Raw genomic sequence first — 19,030 nt, 5'->3', positions numbered from 1 at the left:
AAGATAGCAGAAGTGGTTGTACAACAATTGAGAGCTCAGGGAATCATGGTAGCGGCATACCTCGACGATTGGTTGATCTGGGCACCAACAGTCGAGGAATGTCTCGAAGCTACCAAAAAAAAAAAAAAAAAAAAAAAAAAAAAAAAAGGTAGTTCACTTTCTGGAACATCTGGGGTTCCAGATAAAACAAAACGAAATCCAGACTTACTCCGGAATCTCATTTTCAGTGGCTAGGAATCCATGGGATTTGTCTTCCCACAATCTATCAATTCCAGTGGCCAAACGGAAGGAAATAGCAAAATCTGTCAGGCAATTCCTCAAATGCAAACAGACGTCAAGAAGAAACCAGGAGAGAATCCTAGGGTTCTCTTCAGTTTGCTTCGGTAACAGATATCCTTCTGAAAGCAAGGCTGAAAGATATAAATCGAATTTGGCGGTCAAAAGCAAACTCCAAATATCGAGACAATTTGTCAGTAATTCCACAGATCCTCCGCAACCAACTACGGCCTTGGTCAAAAGTAAAGAACTTAGCCAAGAAAAGTACCCCTTCAATATCCCCTCCCAGTGCTAACCATTCACACGGATGCATCCCTGTCCGGGTGGGGGGGATACTCTCAGTTCAAACAGGTTCAGGGACTTGGTCAGTTCAATTTCTAGCCAGGCTCCACATAAACGTGTTGGAAGCAATGGCAGTATTTCTTACTCTGAAGAGACTGCTTCCCCCGAAGAAGTCTCATCTAAGGCCTAGTTTTTGGACAGTGCAGTGGTAGTTCATTGACATCAACAGAGGGAGGGTCCAAATCCAAACATGTGAACCATGTCATGATAGCCATCTTTTGCATTAGCAAACAAACACAAATGGCATCTTGTCTGCACTCACCTGGCAGGAGTAAAAGAAATGTGATAGCAGCGCTCTGTCCCGGTCAGTTCCTCTGGAATCAGAGTGGTCTCTGGACGTCAGGTCATTCCAGTGGGTAAGCCGGAGGAGTCCCAGGTCTCCAAGTGGATCTCTTCGCCTCACAAGCGAACCACAAGCTCCCTTGCTATGTGGCCCCCAACCTGGACCCTCTGGCTTATGCCACGGACGGCCCTGTCGTTAGATTGGAATCAGTGGAGGAAGATTTATAGTTTTTCCTCCAGTGAATCTTCTCTTGAAGGTCCTAGACAAACTAAGATCTTTCAAAGGGATAGTAGCTCTGATTGCACCGGACTGGCCCAAGAGCAACTGGTATCCTCTTCTCTTGGAATTGGGTCTCCGACCTCAAACGGATCCCCAATCCCAAACTATCACAATCAGTACAAATGAGGACTGTGTTCGCTTCCTCAGGAACTCTCCAGACCCTAACTTTATGGACTTCATGAAGTTCGCGGCTAATAAAGATGCTGACATTGATCCACAGAATATTCTCTTCCTAGAATCAGATAAGAGAGAGTCAAACCATTAGACAATATGACTCAGCGGTTAAAAAATTAGCATCTTTTTTGAGAGAATCGAACACTACAACCATGACAGTTAATTTGGCTATATCCTTTTTCAGATCTTTATTTGAAAAAGGTTTAGCAGCTAGCACGATTACCACTCATAAATCGGCTTTGAAGAAAATCTTTCAAGTAGGTTTTTCAGATAGATTTGACTGAATCTTATTTTACATCTATCCCTAAAGCCTGTGCTAGACTTAGACCTTCCCAGAGGCCTACTACAGTTTCATGGTTCTTAAATGACGTCCTCAAATTAGCTTCAGATACTGACAACTCATCTTGTACATTCATAATGCTCCTGAGGAAGACATTATTCTTATTAAGCCTAGCCTCAGGAGCTAGAATTTCAGAACTGTCGGCTCTATCCAGGGATGCAGGTCATGTGGAATTCCTCCCATCAGGAGAAGTTCTACTTGCTCCGGATCGTAGCTTTTTAGCCAAAAATGAAGATCCTCTTGCTAGGTGGGCCCCTTTTGGAAGGTTATCCCACTTCCTTCCACAGGATCCTTCTCTCTGCCCAGTATCAACTCTTAGAGCCTTTCTATCTCGTACTTCTTCTAGATCCTCAGGTGCTCTCTTCATGAGAGAAAAAGGTGGTACTTTATCAGTTAAAGGCATTAGACAGCAAATCCTTTACTTCATTAAACAAGCCAACCCTGAGTCATTCCCAAAAGCACATGATGTCAGGGGAGTAGCCACCTCAATTAATTATTTTCAACATATGAACTTTGAGGATCTTAGAAAGTATACTGGATGGAAATCCCCGACAGTCTTTAAACGGCATTATTTAAAGTCCTTGGAATCTTTAAAGTTTTCAGCAGTAGCAGCGGGAAACATAGTTTCCCCTGATTACTGTTTAGTAGTTGTAGTATTGATCCAGGTCTCCTTTCTACCTACTTCAAAGCCAACCTTGCCTCACCCTAATCGTCAGGCTACTCAACATCATAGCCTTAGCCGTTGTATCATATAGTGGATTGTCCCTTATTTTTTTGCTAGGGACATCCACTTTTGTACTGATAATGTACTTCAGTGTACCTACCCTTATTTTTATGCTAGGGTAGGACACAATATGTTTGTGTATATTCACCATTTTGTGTTTATGATGAACTTCAGTCACAATGTGTTTGTATATATTTTGGAATATTTGTATTGATGATGGATTTCAGTGTACCTACCCTTATTTTTATGCTAGGGTAGGACACATGTGTGTATATATTTTATAATTTTGTATTCTAGTTAAGTAAATCCCAATTTTCCTTATTTTACATGCATCTTTCTGTAATTTACTTTAATTACCATTTCTTAAGTACTTTACGATTACTAACATTCTATTATTTTACTGTTTAAAATAAGTTTAGTTTAAGTGCTTAATTTGTATGCTGTAATTGATTTACTTATATTATATCCATCATTTTAAACTGTTTTTTTCATTTTTGTTTCCTTTTTCCATCTTGTCTGTTTCTCTGGTACTCTTTCATAGGCCGACACGAGCTGAGCCCAGAAAAGGGATTTTGACGAAGGAAAAATCTATTTCTGGGTGATTGGCTCGTGTCGCCCTATGAAACCCCCCCTTTTATGGTTTGTTTTCCCCCCCTTGCAGGACAAGATGTATTTAGCTGTTTTAATTAAGGATGTCCGCTAGGGGCGCTGCTGTCCGTGGCGTCCTCTAGTAGTAGTAGTAGAGGCTGCATCGCCCGTTGGTATCAGCTCTCTCTTGGGGGGATTCTGATAGGAAGTTCTAATTGGTGTTTGGCTCGTGGTAGTGTTCCAACACTCGCCCCTTTTATCATACCGACACTTATCTTTTTAAGAGTGAGCGAGTCAGTTTTACTGACATTTTCTTAATTTTGTTTTTCTCTGGTAATTTTAGGCTAATTTTACCTAGAAAGAATGATATTAAGGATACTTTCATAGGGCGACACGAGTCCAATCACCAGAAATAGATTTTTCCTTCGTCAAAATCCCTTATATATATATATATATGATATATTCTATATATATTATATATATATATAGATATATATATATATATATATATATAGTATATATACACATACTACATACTATATATATATATATATATATATATATATATACCTATATATATATAATATATATATATATATACTATATATATATATATATATATATATATAAACTATATATATATATGCATGCTGCAAGAAACATTACGTAATGCCTTAAGTTGTTTGCAGTGTCCCTTTGGCCCCTAGCAGTGAAAACAGATTACGATTGTGGTTATACACCGATCAAAGATTTGGGAGCAGTAAAATGATCAAAGGAAATAAAAAGAATTTAGAGGACTTTCAATTAAAATACTCTGAAGGAATATTCAAGAAAATGGATGACCTAGTGTAATGGGAAAAATATTCCTTTAATTATTAGCGATTTATTTAGGAATTGATTCATCATCCTCCTCTAATATCTTTACACTGCTATTGTAAGTGATTGAACTATAAAATGTTTTCGTTTTTGTTGTGAACACAAGTGCGTAGCAGTGTAGCCAGTCCTTTGTTTTATTTTTCTTTCGCTCTGAGTATGGGAGCGCTGCCCTGAATCTTTCGTCTGCTTTTGGTAACACTAGCAACACATGTAAGAATCACGAATGCTTTCATGTGAGGACGTTAACCTGTCGGCTCTTCATTTTGGCTATTTTACCAAATTATTAATACAAATGATTATCAATCCCTTGCAAGGGATCTAGTCCAGAGATCTAGTCCAGGAGTTCTGAAGACTAGGTAATTAATCAAGTCCAGGAGACTAGGCCTGGGAGAAATTTGGCATGATGTATTGAGTAATAAAGAAACAAGCTGAATACCAGAAATTTTCTTCAATACCCCTAAAATGGAAATCAGCACTTCAACTGCCTCCCAGTAGGAAGACATCACCTGGCCTCATCAGTAGTAAGACCCATACACACAAGGAATATCATGTAATAGCAGGTAGGACAGGCCTACCCTAATTCCCAGGCAGCGTAAAGGTCATTAGTCTTCATACCCACCATGTCAACTATGACACAGTACCATTCTCCAACCGTCCTCCAGGCAAGACTGACAAAAGTGTATATGTATACAAATAGTATTCTTATTCTCGTATCTTAATGTCATGGTGAGGGAAAAATCCACCCGTGACACTAGATATCAGTATGCCTGAAAGGATTCTGTAAGGAAATGACAGAGAACAGTGAACCATCAATAGGACAGACTGCGGAACTCTCACTGAAGTTTGAAAACCTATCTTCATGGGATCCAAGTCATCTCAGAAGAATCAAACCACTAATCACACCAAAAACCTATGTAAATTTCACATTTAAAACCTCTAACCACAATAAGGATCAAACTGAACATCAACATCATTTAACCCAATAACCGTTTGCTGTGGGAAGCAGCTTGGTGCCCCAGCTGTCAGCCAAGAGTGCGGGCAGCAAACATTGACGCTAACAAGACTGTCAGCAAATAGTTAAAAACACAACATGGCAACTGTTCTCCCGGTCGCGCTATCTTTTGAGTGCAGGGTGGCTACATTAGCTTATTTTCAGTTTCTGTATCTTATTCCATATATTTTAACTCATATAAATCTATTAACTACATACGGCCGTTCCCTTTAACCACTGTCACATATTTATATGTCTGCTCTTTCCAGCCAAATAATAATAATAATAATAATAATAATAATAATAATATATTCCATATATTTTAACTCATGTAAAAATCTATTAACATACATACGGCCGTTCCCTTTTTCAACCTTCCACTGTTCACATATATAATTCTGCTCTTTCCAGCCAAATAATATAATAATAATAATAATAATAATAATAATAATAATAATAAATAATAATAATATCATAATAATAATCATTTATATCTTGGCTATTAAGTGATTATCAACGTGGGGCCATTGGAAAATAACATTCTGTTAGAACAGACAACGTACATTTTTCGTGTAAGGAGGTTTATTCGTTGTACATAAAACCCTTTCTTCTTTTAACGCTCTAGAAATTTATAAATAATAGGATACAACAATTGCCCTTCGAATTATTGCTCTTACAAATCATCAGATTTTTCTTTGACAAGCCATGGTATGTAATAAAGTTGATTCCAAAAGATCTCGCATTTTCGTAGTCCGTATAATCCAGTCTTTGGGCTGAAGCTAAAGCCTAGGTTTGTTATGAATTCTACATCACCCAAGATGCACAATGTCCGTTTTGTACATAGAAAAAAAATAAGTGAGATTATATATATATATGTATAGTATATATATATAATATATATATATGTCACTTAGAAATTCTATACAGTTTTACTTTTATTTAATATATATCTTATATAATAAGTATATATATATATATATATATATATATATATATATATATATATATATATATATATATATATATATATATATTTATATATATATATATCAAGAGAAAGGTAAGCTCAAGAAGTTATATTACTAATATGAAGAAGTGGAAAATCCTGTGGGAATTATATATATTCACCAATTTTAAAAATATAAATAAGAAACAATGGGGAATTATTTAGGGTGAAGCCACATAAACGTCACATGTACTGAACACAAAGTAAAAATTACAATCTTTCAGCTAAGTCTATGATTTATTTATTTCACTTACAATAATGTCAATAAAATAGAAATAATTAATATCATTACTTTGAATATGCCTCTCTCTCTCTCTCTCTCTCTGATATATGTATATGTATATGTATGTATGTATGTATGATATATATATATATATATAATATATATAATATATAGAAATCTATATATATATATAATATATAGATATATAATATATATATTATATATTATATATATTATATTCTATATATATATATATATATATATATATATATATATATATATATATATCTATATATATATATATATATAATATCTATCAGAGAGAGAGAGAGGAGAGAGAGAGAGAGGCGAGAGAGAGAGAGAGAGAGAGAGAGAAGAGGAAGCTTGTCCAAGGTAATGATCAGTTGTTGTTTTCATCTCTCCTTTCCTTTCACCTGCATCGAGTTTGGTGGGTGGGTGGAACCACTCGAGCACTAGTTAGAGAGTGGTGCCTTGGGATTATCCAGAGTCCTTTTCACCGATTCCAATTCCTTGTTTCATGGGCAATGGCGGATTTAGTTATCTCCCTTTTGTACAGGTCAAAGTATAGGCCTTGGTACAGGTAAACGACTTTTACTGTCCCCGTGACTTTTGACCGTCGACAAGGGAATTCCGAACTGACTATCGTCAATGATAGAAGGAACTGGAATCTTTCAAAAGGACTAGTTATAATTCCAGACCCTAATACCAAGCGCATCAAATTCGTCACGGGTGGGAGGTAACTGGAGCTGTAAACAACAACAACCGATCATTTCATTCAATATCAACTACGGTGCTGCCGTACAAATTTCTGTATTCGCCAGTTATCCGTATCATAGTCGAACCAAAATTACCATGGACATGTACGTTTTAGACGCTGCTACTTTTCCCAGGTTTTATTCATAAAACCTTGCCCCAAGTTCGAATGTCGTGAAGGTGTGACGGAAACACGCCGCCACACCTTTCCATGCTAGGTTCTACGTATCTAACCGTGAAGACATAAAATGAACAGAAATCTGAAGAATTGAAATCATATTGTAAAATGCTTTGATAAAAAGCATTTTACAATATTTCACCTAAATAAATCATATGAACTCCCAATGTCTAGCCCAGATTCACCGATGAAAAAAAATGAAACTAGGCGATAAAAAAAAAAAAAAAAAAATACTGTTATTTTTCCTCAAGCGATAGCCTTGTCCCGCAACCTCTTTCTTCTGGACGGCCCAAGGGAGGGATAATAGGATATGAGCCCCAGATTAAAGAACCCCCTATTGTGGGATGCAGATTATCTGTATTGAGATTGTAATTCGGGAAGTGTTTCTGTGTGCACTATAAATGTAATTACATACATAGCACTCATATATATTCATATATATATAAATATTTTTATCAATGACAAAATTGTTAGGTTCGAATTTCTGTATATGGCATCAGTGTTCAAAGGAGGGTACAGTAGAATACAAAGAAAACAGTTCTCTCTCTCCTCTCTCTCTCTCTATTTCTCTCTCTACTTCTCTCTCTCTCTCTCTCTATCTCTCTCTCTCTCTCTCTCTCTCTCTCTCTCTCTCTCTCTACACGACTAAGGACAGGAAATTACTGGCAATCATTCACATATCTTACTTTATTGTCTTCACCTTGCTAGCCCTGTGTTTTCATCATTCTCACTGTCGGATGAATTTTCAACAATGTTTGTTGTGTAAGAATTTTGTACATAACTTTCATTTAGAGTATTGTTTCATGAATGAAAGTTTGTGCTTTCTACATCTAACCTTTTGTTCTGTAACGTTCCAGTACATTTTCTTATATTTCAGTGGGAAAAAATGTCAATAAACTACAAGTACGTACTTATCGCATTTCATTTGCGCTAGAGCTGGAAAAGAAAAAGAGACGAAAACAACTCACGGCCGACCGCTGCTAAGTTGGCTTAGAAAGGATTATAGCCCTTTATTTACCCCCTGCGTTGAAAGACCAAAATTCCGTGTAAATGAACGACCAGCCAGCAGCGTGTTCTCTCGCTACATAGAGACTCAGCCAAGTGATTGGCGAATTCCCGCTTTAGATATATAAAACATGCAGGAAAATTATGATAAAAAGGAGCTTGGGAGGAAGTGTTTTTGTTTGGATAAGGTCAACAACACTTCCTCGGACCTAGAGAGAATACATTATAGAGGATTTACCTTGAAAGAAAGGCAGGAAAAATCAATCATATATATACGTACTAAACGTCACGGTCAAAACATCTGCTCTCCGTATATATACGTACTTAACGGCTCAGGTAGCGTTGGCGTGCTACTGATATATACGTACTAAACGGTTAAAGGGTTAAGAACACATCAAAAATCAGTAAAACAAACGAAATTATATCACTTGTTTGACTGCACTGTATTTATTGTAATTGCTACATAATCTGAAGCAGAAAAAAAAAAAAAAAAAAGGACATCAGTAACATTTTACCATCATGAACCTATATGAAATAGAAAGGACTGCTTTCAACTCTTACCTTTTTCTTTTCCAAGCACTGTGCCGAGATCTTCCGGCCATCAATGACTGCTTCAAACTTGTACACAGCAGCACCTTCATCAACTGGCATCCTGAACTCAAGCTGTGGAAAGAAAGAATTGAAATCAACTTTTTCATATTTCAACATTACTTTTCTTATCCTCATGAACTGATTTTATGCAGGATAAGGCCTAAAGATGTATGCAGCACACTCTGCTGAGGTGACTTCAGTCATATATGTATGTCTGGCATCTTCTCGATGATTTCAGTCCTACACGTAAGTTTCAGTGTTTCCTTCTTGTGTCTGGTCACACTGATGACTGACTTCCCCTCCCTGGACTACGTTGACAACAGCAGCAACCACATTTCTACTCTTTTCCATTTATTTATGTTACAACTGGTAGTTCTACTGGTGGTCTACTATGAACTATCGCCTTGATTCTGGTCTCATCTCAGTTTGCAGAGATTGATTTCTCCTTACTAGCTGTTGTGTTCTAACCTGATGTATTACCCTTTCGGTTGGATTTGGAGTTCTGCCAACTACAACGGTTTCCAGCTGACCTTTGGTGGCTTCTTTCTGGTCTGCTTATCCTGAGTTAATGAACATAAACTTACTATGTAAGTACTAAAAAGACTATGTAAGCACTGGACCAGGGATCAAAGATATATGACACAGGATATAAATTACAACAAATTTGAAAAAAACCACTCTCCAATGGTTGGCATTGCTGCATAGCCTAAGGACAATTTTGGTAACAATGTTGGTAACACTGCTTGCACTCATGAAGAGACTACTACTTAGGTTAGGTTGTGTGGGAGACCAAGAGAAGTTTCCAAAGGGTTGGGTGGGGTCAGATAGCTGGGCACCATGGGAGGGATGCAGAAGTAAGGCTATTGACAAGAACTCACCCTGAGAGTGGTTGTTTTGGAAGGAGGGTGGGGTAGAGGACTAGTTTCCGGCTGGGAAGGGGATAGGAATGCATATGAATTCATTACAGTGTGTTTTGCTTTTTTGTTTTGCTTTTTATGTTTACTCTTTTCCTGCATTTTATTAAAGGATATGTGCAGTACTGTACTGTAACTTGCAATGAAATACATCATACACAAAGCAAAAAAGAAAAGAAGAGATGCAGTACAGAGAGAACAACTGAGGTACAAACCCCCCAGATGCTGAAGCCTTGCCGAGGATGGGGGGCTTAGTCAGCAGCTGGGCCCTGATGCCTGGTGGGAACTGCTTTCTCGCTGGGCCTTGGTGCCCAGCTGTTGATCCAACTAAATAAGTCAGCTCTTTTCCTTTTACTAAAATCTTTCATCCTTCTGCTTCCTCCCCCTATAAGGTACAGATTTTGTTTATGGTTGGATGACTTTTGGATTGGTTTTGGACATGATTTGGACTTACTCATTGGATTTGGTGGAGGGTGAGGATGGTTGGCATGCCACCTCACCCGTAGAACTCTAGTAGTACCTAACGTGGTCGAGCGAGGGGAAAGTTTATATGTCAAACCCTGCTCTTAGTGCTGGGTCTGATCTCGACGGACATCATGACGCCTTAAGCACTGAGGGTGGGGTGTATCTGGGTGGTACCCCTACGGGCAGCCCTGTATGGGATAACACTGTCCTCTAAATGTGGCTCCATGGTGGGTGGGGGGCTACCTGGACGAATCATCAATTGTACGTCTTATGGAGACACTAAAACCTTCTGTTGACGACTTGGGCAAGGATAAGGACAAGGAAAATTTTGGTAATTCCTCTATTGTGACTTTGGAGCCTTTTTCAAATGAGCTGCTTGTTACAAACATTTTGTATGTAAAACCAGTCCCTTTAGACTGGAATTATGATACCTTATTTAATACATTTTGTAAATTTGGGAACGTAAAGAATTACGGAATAGACTTGGCAAAAATTATGGTTGTTTTGAATTTTGGATATTTTTCAACAACGAATCGGAAGCTCACAGGGCCTACAGATAGTTTAGGTCAGACTCTATGAGTGTTGGACTTGTAGAGGCGGAAGAGGTCCCTAGGCAACTTGAGATATATAGACCACCAACTGAAACTAAGATCAAGTAAAATAAGTAAAACCTCCAGATCACCAGACCCAGCTAAGTGGTTGATCATTACAACACTGGTAGAGAGGCAACCTCTTCAAGGTGAAAAGGTTGGTAAGCCAGAAGATCGGCAATGTTGGGAGCCCAGAAGTAACCTCGCTTGGGCGTAATAGTTTTTTAGTTCATGCCAAGACCAATTGTTCAATCAGTAATGCTCCTAAATTTAAAGCTTAATCCTGAAGATATGATAAAAGAGGTAAAACCTCACTATATTTTAGTTATGCAAAGGGTGTCATCTTCATGAAGATTTACATGAAATGGACGAAGAGGAAATTTTGGAGATGTGTCCAGACGTGGTTTGGAAGGTTTTCAAGGTTGCCCCGCTCGTCTATGATTATTTTAACATTTGTAAGTCCTATTTTGCCATCTGAAATTGTTCTTGACAATGAAATTATGAAAGTTCGTCCATATAGACCGAGAGTGCTCCAGTGCTTTAAATGTTTTGGCTTTGGACACTCCTCAAATATTTGCACCAGAAATAAACTTTGTGAATCGTGTGGCAAGCCTGAGCACGAGGAATGTTCTGAAATGGTAATTTGTGTGAACTGTAAGGGTGACCATCGAGCCGAGATAAGAAATGCAGTGAATTTAAAAAAGAACAGGAGGCATTACTTAAATCTATTGCTGAACACATCAGTGTGGGACAGGCCAAGAAGCTGTTGGGAAAGAAAACTTATTCAGATGCCTTGAAGGCACAACAGCCGGATATTGCTACTTCTGGTGCCCCTTCTGGTGGTGCTCCCCGGGGGTCCCCTAATGGGGTTTCCCATGCCCTCTCTGGTGGGGCTCCCCGTGCCTCCCTTGTGGGTTTCCCAGCCCCCATCTGGTGGGGCTCCCCACGGCCCCCCTAGTGGGGCTTCTCATGGCCCCTCTGGCGGGGCTCCTCATGTTGTAGAGACTCTGGTCAAGCCAGGGGACCCTGTTGGTTCAAGGGTTGCTTCAAGCCAGGTCTCAATTTGTTGACGACTTTTCTCTGTCAGGGACATTGCTGACATTGAGCCCTCACTGATCTTGACATTACAGTGCACCGTGGAGATGACGGTGAGGAGATAGAGGCCCTCTTTATTCGTCAGAAGAGGGCCCTTTCTCCCTCTTCGCCTCATTCTCGGTCACTCGGCCATCATAGGAAAAATAAAAGCAAAACTGGAAGGGCAAGTGAAGGCCCATCACCTAAAAGATCTATAACACCCAGATCTAGATCAAGTAGTTCTGGTAAAACTGATAAGATCTCTCACCAGGACTCAGATTCCTAAATTGGTAGAAAATTTTAAGATCCCATCTTCTAAATAATGGCTCTCATGCAATGGAACATCCGTGGCTTTATACCAAATAGAGAGCAAGTTCGGGTTCTGTTTAAGGAACATAATCTATCTGCGATGTGTCTACAAGAGACAAAGTTGGGAGAGCACACTCCCAACGTGGGTTTTAATTATTCATTTCATAGGTCTCCACCCCTGATAGGTGTACGTGCTCAGGGAGGCACAGCATCATAGTCCGTACGTCTATTAATCACAGAGGTTTGTTCAGTTGAACACTGTGTTGCAGGCTTGTGCAGTTCAAATTTTCAATTATAATGGATCACAATTTGTTCTCTCTACCTTGATCCATCATTGGAAAATAGATTGCAGGATGCGCAGGGAAATCCCCGTCAGCTAGAATTAACCGATCTACAGACTTTAATAGACCAGCTTCCTAAACCCTTCATTCTGATGGGGGATTTTAATGCCAAACACACCCTCTGGGGAGAGCCAAACTGCGACCGGTGGGGTTTAATAATAGAACAGCTGCTTGACTTAAATGACATCACTTTAATGAATGATGGTTCCCTAACAAGACATGATGTTTTTCATAATTCTGATTCAGCCATTGACCTCACTATCTGCTCTTCGTCTTTGAGGTTAGATTACCAGTGGGTAGGAGACCAGAATCATCATGGCAGTGATCATTGGCCCATTCACTTAAAGTTTATGAAAAATATTCCATCTCCATATTTACCAAAATGGAAGTAGGGGAGGCTGACTGGGGATTATTCAAAAAACTACTGAAGTTGATCAAAAGATAAAAGATTTTCAGAGCCCAACATCTGCTTATGAGTATTTAATCAGTATATTGCTGTGTGGTTGCCAATGCTGTCTATTCCTCGAACTTCTGGTAAAGCCTCGGCGTCCTCTAGTACCTTGGTGGAGCGATTCATGCTCCTTGAGCCGAAAGATAACTAGAACTTGCTACAAGAGATATCGTAAATTTCCTTGCTTGGTCAATAAAATTATCTATAAAAGAGCTCTTGCTAAGCAAAAGAAAACATTTAAGCAAGCAAAGAGGGAATCGTTTATCAGATATATAAGTGAATTAAAATATGATTCCCCTATGTCATTAGTCTGGAACAGAATCCGAAAGCTGCAAGGGAAATTTTCTCCACCTCCCTTGCCTATATTGAAAATTGATGGCTTCTTCATATCTGATTCTGGAGAAGTTGCAGAAACCTTGGTAGGCATTTCTCCAGTATATCTAGTGCCCTACATTACTCTCCTGCATTCAGGAATATTAGGGACGGTACCACGGTTGTTCCTGCTGTTAGTTTAAATTTAGTCATATAATCTTCCTTTCACCATGAAAGAATTGGATCATGCAATCTCGTTGTCTTCCCCAACATCTCCTGGAGAAGATGATATACTGTACTCAATGATTTTTAATCTGCCTAGAAGTACAAAACAATTTCTTTTAGACATTTTAAACAGTTTTTGGCTTTCAGGAACTTCACCAGAGTCTTGGAAGATATCGATTATTGTACCTGTTTTAAAACCTTTTAAAGATTCCTTCCTTCCTAAGAATTATAGGCCAATTGCTCTAACTAGTTGTGTTAGCAAGATTTATGAGAGGATGGTCCAATGCTCGACTTGTGTGGTATTTGGATTCAAAGAATCTTTTATCTAATCGGCAGTTTGGCTTTAGGAAAAAATAGAAGTACTTCTGACCCTTTGATGTTCCTTACTTGGGAGATACAGAATGCTTTTGCTGTGCAAAACCAGACTGTTGCAGTGTTCTTTGACCTAGAAAAAGCCTACGACACTACCTGGCGAGGGGGTATCCTTATGCAACTTGTTGAGTGGGGTGTTGTGGGTAATTTGTTCTATTGTCTGAAAGATTTTTTATCAGAACGTTTCCTGAAAGTAAGAGTGGGCTCTTACATTTCTTCTGCCTACCCTCAAGAAGAAGGGTTACCTCAGGGAAGCGTCCTTAGTCCAACACTCTTTAATGTAGCTGTCAACGGCCTACTAGAACAAGTTCCTGTCGGGGTGCATGGTCTGGCCTTTGCTGATGATTATGCAATAATCTGTAGTAAGTCTACAGCTGTCGAAGCTTGTCAAATGATTCAGACTGCTATTAATGCTTCAACATCATGGGCCAGTGCTAAAGGGTTCAAATTTTCAGCAGAAAAAACCAAAGCTATAAGATTTTGTCGATTAAGAAGAGTGGAAGAGATCCCTACGTTGTTTTTAAATGATTCGATTTTACCTTATGAAGATAGCATTAAGTATCTAGGTGTTACATTTGATAAAAAATTAACTTTTACTCAACATGTTAATGAAGTTGTATGTAACGTGAAGCTTCGTCTTAATATTCTTAAAGTCGTGTCTAATTTTAATTGGGGGGCAGATCGAATCACCCTCTTGAGGATGTATCAGGTTTTATGCCTAAGCAAAATTGATTATGGTTGCCAAGTTTATGGTTGTGCGTGCAAGACAACACTGCAGAAATTAGATGTTGTCCATAATATGGCTTTACGTATTTGTACGGGAGCCTATAGAACTTCACCAGTAGAAAGCCTATATGTTGAGTCAGGTTTTTCCCCATTATGTATCCGTAGGGAGGAATTGGGCTTGAGAGTCCTATCAAGAGTACTTACTTCAAAGCTGAACCCCAACTATAAGTGCGTTAAAGAACCATCTGATAGAGCCCCAAATAGTCCTAGACTGCCAAAGCCGCTTGAAGTTCGACTAGCCAGCTCTGCCAGGGAGGTGGGATTACTACCCCCTGCAGTAGCTGAAATTTCGCCCTCAAAGTTTCCTCCTTGGAATAGGCCTCGCATAGAAATCTGCCCAATTAGGGACAGCAGGAGCAACAGTTCTGGTGATCAGTTGAGGGCAAGTTTCTTGGATCATGCTTCTGAACATGGTGATTCTCATCATATATATACTGATGGCTCGAAGGGTTCTGATGGTGTTGGTTGCTCTGTAGTGACTAGTGATAATATAATTAAAAAGAAGCTTCCATCTAATTCCTCTGTTTTTACAGCTGAACTGCTGGCAGTTTTGACTGCTCTTAAATATGTTTTTTATAGTTCTTGTACTAACAAGGTTTTTTACCATTTTTACTGACTCTTTGAGTGTTTTATCTTCTCTCAAAAGCCTAGTCTCTTGCCACCCTTTAGTGCAAGAAGTACAAGATTGGTTTTATCTTTTAATTAATAGAAGAGGATTTTCTGTTAGGTTTTGTTGGGCTCCGTCCCATGTTGGAATTGTTGGGAATGAGCGAGCCGACACTGCTGCTAAGGCTGCAACTAGGCTTAGGCACATTTCCAACATGGGCGTCCCTGTATCTGATTTTAAAAGTACCATTCGATTTTATTGTAGAGACCAGTGGCAGGCCCCACTGGTCTACTTTAGATAATAATCTTAAATTAAGTCGATTAGGCCTTCTGTTCATCCTTGGCCTCATAGCCGGATGGATAGAAGGTCTGAGATAGTTTTTAGCTAGATTATGTATTGGCCACACTAAATATACTCACGGGTATCTAATGATGAGTGGAGCGGATAGGCAGGTTCCTCGCTGTTCCACTTGTCATGTGGATTTGACTGTGGTGCATATTTTGGTGGAGTGCCCTCATTTTGAAACCAAACCGTAGAGCTTGTTTGCTGGCAAATAAGACTCTTGCCGATATTTTAGGTGAAGGTGCTCAGGCAGAGCAAATTATGACATTTTTGAAAAAATATTGGTCTTTTTTATGAATTGTAATTTTCTCTTAATTGTTTTAGGTTTCTTGTTTGGTTTTTATGAATGAATGATTTGTATGTTAATCGGTTGTGTGTATGTTTGTTTGTATGACAGTGACTTTTATTCTTAAAGATACATATGCGCTGAATGGCCCCTCGGCTCCGGCGCTTGGCTATGTGCCAAAAATTTTATAATCTAATCTAATCTAACTGAGGTACAAAGCACCTCAGTGGTGTGATCGGTATGGTGTTGGCCACCACTTTGGTGGATGCGAGTTTGATTCTTGGGTATTCCACTGAGGGACCCTATAACACACTCGTTGCTTCCCTTTTTTTTTACTTTTATTTTACTCTATACTGTTCTTATTTTTATTTTCATGGCATTAAAGATGAGACTACTATCAAATTTACTACCAAAAAGAGATAAACACATTTGATATTCCTAGCATGTGCCCATACACTACATAGTTACGTACAGTGTAAGATTTTTCTTATAATATTCATATTCATTTATATTACTATAATGTCTATGATCTTAGTTTTAGATGCTACTTAGTTTTAAAAAACTTCTCAAACTTGCTGGGTTAGTGCTGCTAGATGTAGTACTTCTGGACATGTATTTTTTTATAATTTGGACATTTTTAACTTAATTTCCATGTCTGGATTGCTTTAGTCCCAAGTGCCCTAAACAGAAGTCAATCTGGGTGTACTAAACCACTCCAATAATCTAGTTATATGCATAATTCCACTACTAAAGTGAAATCACTGTATAGTACCATGCTAACATTCTCCTACAATGTAGGCTGAAGAACAAAAAACAAAAAATATAAGCAGTATCTGCTAAAAATCCTGAGAAAGGGGACTACAGATGCATTGGTATAGAATATAGATAATTGGTAGCACTAGGATATTCACCAAAGAGCCAGTTGTCTTTCTTTCTATTCTCACCACCCTGACAACTATGCCTTTCTAAGCACTAAGCAGAAGCAAAACAGCTTTGTACACTGTATGACACGGTTTTAAACAAGTTTCTTTGTCTTACCTCAAGAGCATTATCTGTGGCATTGTGGTATGTCAGAGATGCCTCTACTCTCGCAGCAAATCCGCGTACTGTAACATTGATGTCAACTGCCTTCAGAGTTACCACACGGACTTCACGGGCTGTCAAAGTGAATAAAAATAAATAAATACCTACTTCCATACAGGATATGCAAGTAACACAGATAGTACTGGGTTTATCTATTGATAAATTCACAAAAAAACAAATGGTGAAAGTATTAAAAGAAAGCCCTTACCGTAATAACCAAAGCCGATATGTTGAGATTCCTCAGCAACTTGAACTCGCCCAATTAAACCCCAAGGAGTCATCTTTGAACTGAAATGAAATAAAGAAATGAATACTTAATACACTACTATTATTAGTATTCAGAAAATGTACCCTATTCATATGGTAAAAGTGCAGAGGGGTCATTGGCTTGAAATTCAAGCTTCCAAAGAATATGGTGTTCATTCGGAAGAAGTAACAAATGGTAAGAAATATAGAAGGAACAGATCAGTTATTAGAAAAACAAATTAGCAAATAAACCAATAAATAATGTAAGTAAATTATTAAAATACAAGACGATTTATATTAGGGTAGTAATGCACTTAGAAATTCCAATTGCACGACAGCCACAGGGAGGCTTTTCCTGCTTCACAGTCCAACAGTGAGAGGAATAAAGGATCATGGAGCCTAGACTTTCGACAGCGAGGCACATTTGCTGCTTCGTGGCTCTGCAGTTCAGCAAACCTGGTTGCTCTCAGCAGGAAAAGGCAACGAGGGATCAACCGTGAATGTGAAAGGTCGCTGTTGAAATACAACTTTGGAAAAATTGACGAACAAGAGACCATCTGGTGATGGTCCAAGTCATAACTGCTAATATTGGAAAAGAGAAAACTACCACTGCAAACCACTCTGTCTAAGAGAGATAAAGTTCTAGTAGGAGCAGGCATCCAATCCAGAGTACAGTACTTTAGTCAACAAGGACAAATGACCTAAAACAGGTAGCATTGATTTCGTCACTTCTAAATATAAGAGGCCTTACAAACAATATTTAACTCTAGTGCGGCATTTGCTGAAACTTTGATTAGACGTTTCTCAAAAGTAAGATGCGAGTCTAAAGTTACAGCATTAATTAAAGCTTCAGACTCATTCAGCAAAGTCCCATTCACCTGAAGGGGAGGATGGGGTGGAAAATCGTTTCACTGGAGTTCGGCCTCATACTCCATCATCTACACCATTCGCTGATCCAGTTCATACAAATTCCAGACTGTTCAGGCATAATATTATATTTTCTGCTTTAGATTAACCACCTGATGCAAAATAAGCCCATGCTTCGGTTCACAAGGAAAAGAGGGGGCCTTACAGTTTTTTTTTTTTTTTCTACAGCCAGATTTCAGTGGACCATGGTGCAAATGTTGCAGCTGAACCGGGGTCACAACAGATGGAAAAAAAACATACAAGAATTATTAAGTGCTAAAATATTAACATTTACACCATTATAATACTGGAATTTGGTAACTGGCTCTCAGTCCACGAAGGAACCTCCCCTCGCTTTAGATGTAACCTGTTCAATACAACAGATAAAGTATACTTGCCAAGCGTCAGTGTCACTTGTGAGTGGGTGGAGGGGGTTATACCTGAGATATCAAAGGTGTATACTTTCGACGCTTGCATATTTAAATAAGAAACCCTTTTACTCAACCCACAGCTCTTCAGGAAAGGGTATGCAAATTATGTTCTTCACTTGAGCAATGGACATTCAGGTAAATAGCACTGCTGTAAATGTCCTTATTGACTGTAGGGTTAAGAATGGAACCATCATTTATGTGGATGGAACTCACAAGTCACTCTCAAATTCCTGATGTAAACCTTCTCAGCAGTTGCTTTCTGATTGAGGTTTTATAATCACATAAATGATTCACTCTAATAGCCCTGACGTACAGTTGTATAAAGCTGAGTACAGTTTCTCTGAAGAAAAGGTCTCCAGTGATGTTGGACAAAAGAACTTCATCAATTCCCGCAGTGTATTATGTAACAGAATACTTTTTAAAAAATCTGCAGTGAGTGACACTGAAATAAATGGAGGCCACATTGTGTGTAATCTCTCTCTCTCTCTCTGTCCTTGAGTGACCACGATAAAGAGAATTCGTTTTGGTACATGCTAGTATCATAATGCCAGTCTGCTTGATTTGCAGCTGATATTCGCATGACAACACGTATTTCAGCTGAGTTGATGCCAGCATAAGTTTCGTACACATAGACCAAATC

At 38.7% G+C, this 19,030-nt stretch overlaps 2 protein-coding genes across 2 annotated transcripts in view; one reads left to right on the top strand and one right to left on the bottom strand.

Moving 5' to 3' along the window:
• The window catches only part of LOC135226400 (von Willebrand factor A domain-containing protein 5A-like), a 442,225-nt gene that overhangs the window by 222,062 nt on the left and 201,133 nt on the right, over positions 1–19,030 (top strand). The gene's annotated exons all lie outside the window — the stretch shown is intronic.
• The window catches only part of LOC135226404 (von Willebrand factor A domain-containing protein 5A-like), a 192,592-nt gene that overhangs the window by 168,803 nt on the left and 4,759 nt on the right, over positions 1–19,030 (bottom strand). The window contains exons 2-4 of the mRNA XM_064265923.1: positions 17,016–17,095; positions 16,763–16,881; positions 8,621–8,722 (exon numbers count right to left, since the gene is read on the bottom strand). Of these exons, the coding sequence (XP_064121993.1) occupies positions 8,621–8,722; positions 16,763–16,881; positions 17,016–17,095 (301 nt within the window). The remainder of the gene's footprint in view (positions 1–8,620; positions 8,723–16,762; positions 16,882–17,015; positions 17,096–19,030) is intronic.

This window comes from Macrobrachium nipponense, chromosome 14 (assembly GCF_015104395.2).
Source record: "Macrobrachium nipponense isolate FS-2020 chromosome 14, ASM1510439v2, whole genome shotgun sequence".
Lineage (NCBI taxonomy): Eukaryota > Metazoa > Arthropoda > Malacostraca > Decapoda > Palaemonidae > Macrobrachium > Macrobrachium nipponense.
The sequence above is the reverse complement of the archived record's forward strand: the minus strand, read 5'-3'. Positions and strand labels throughout refer to the sequence as shown.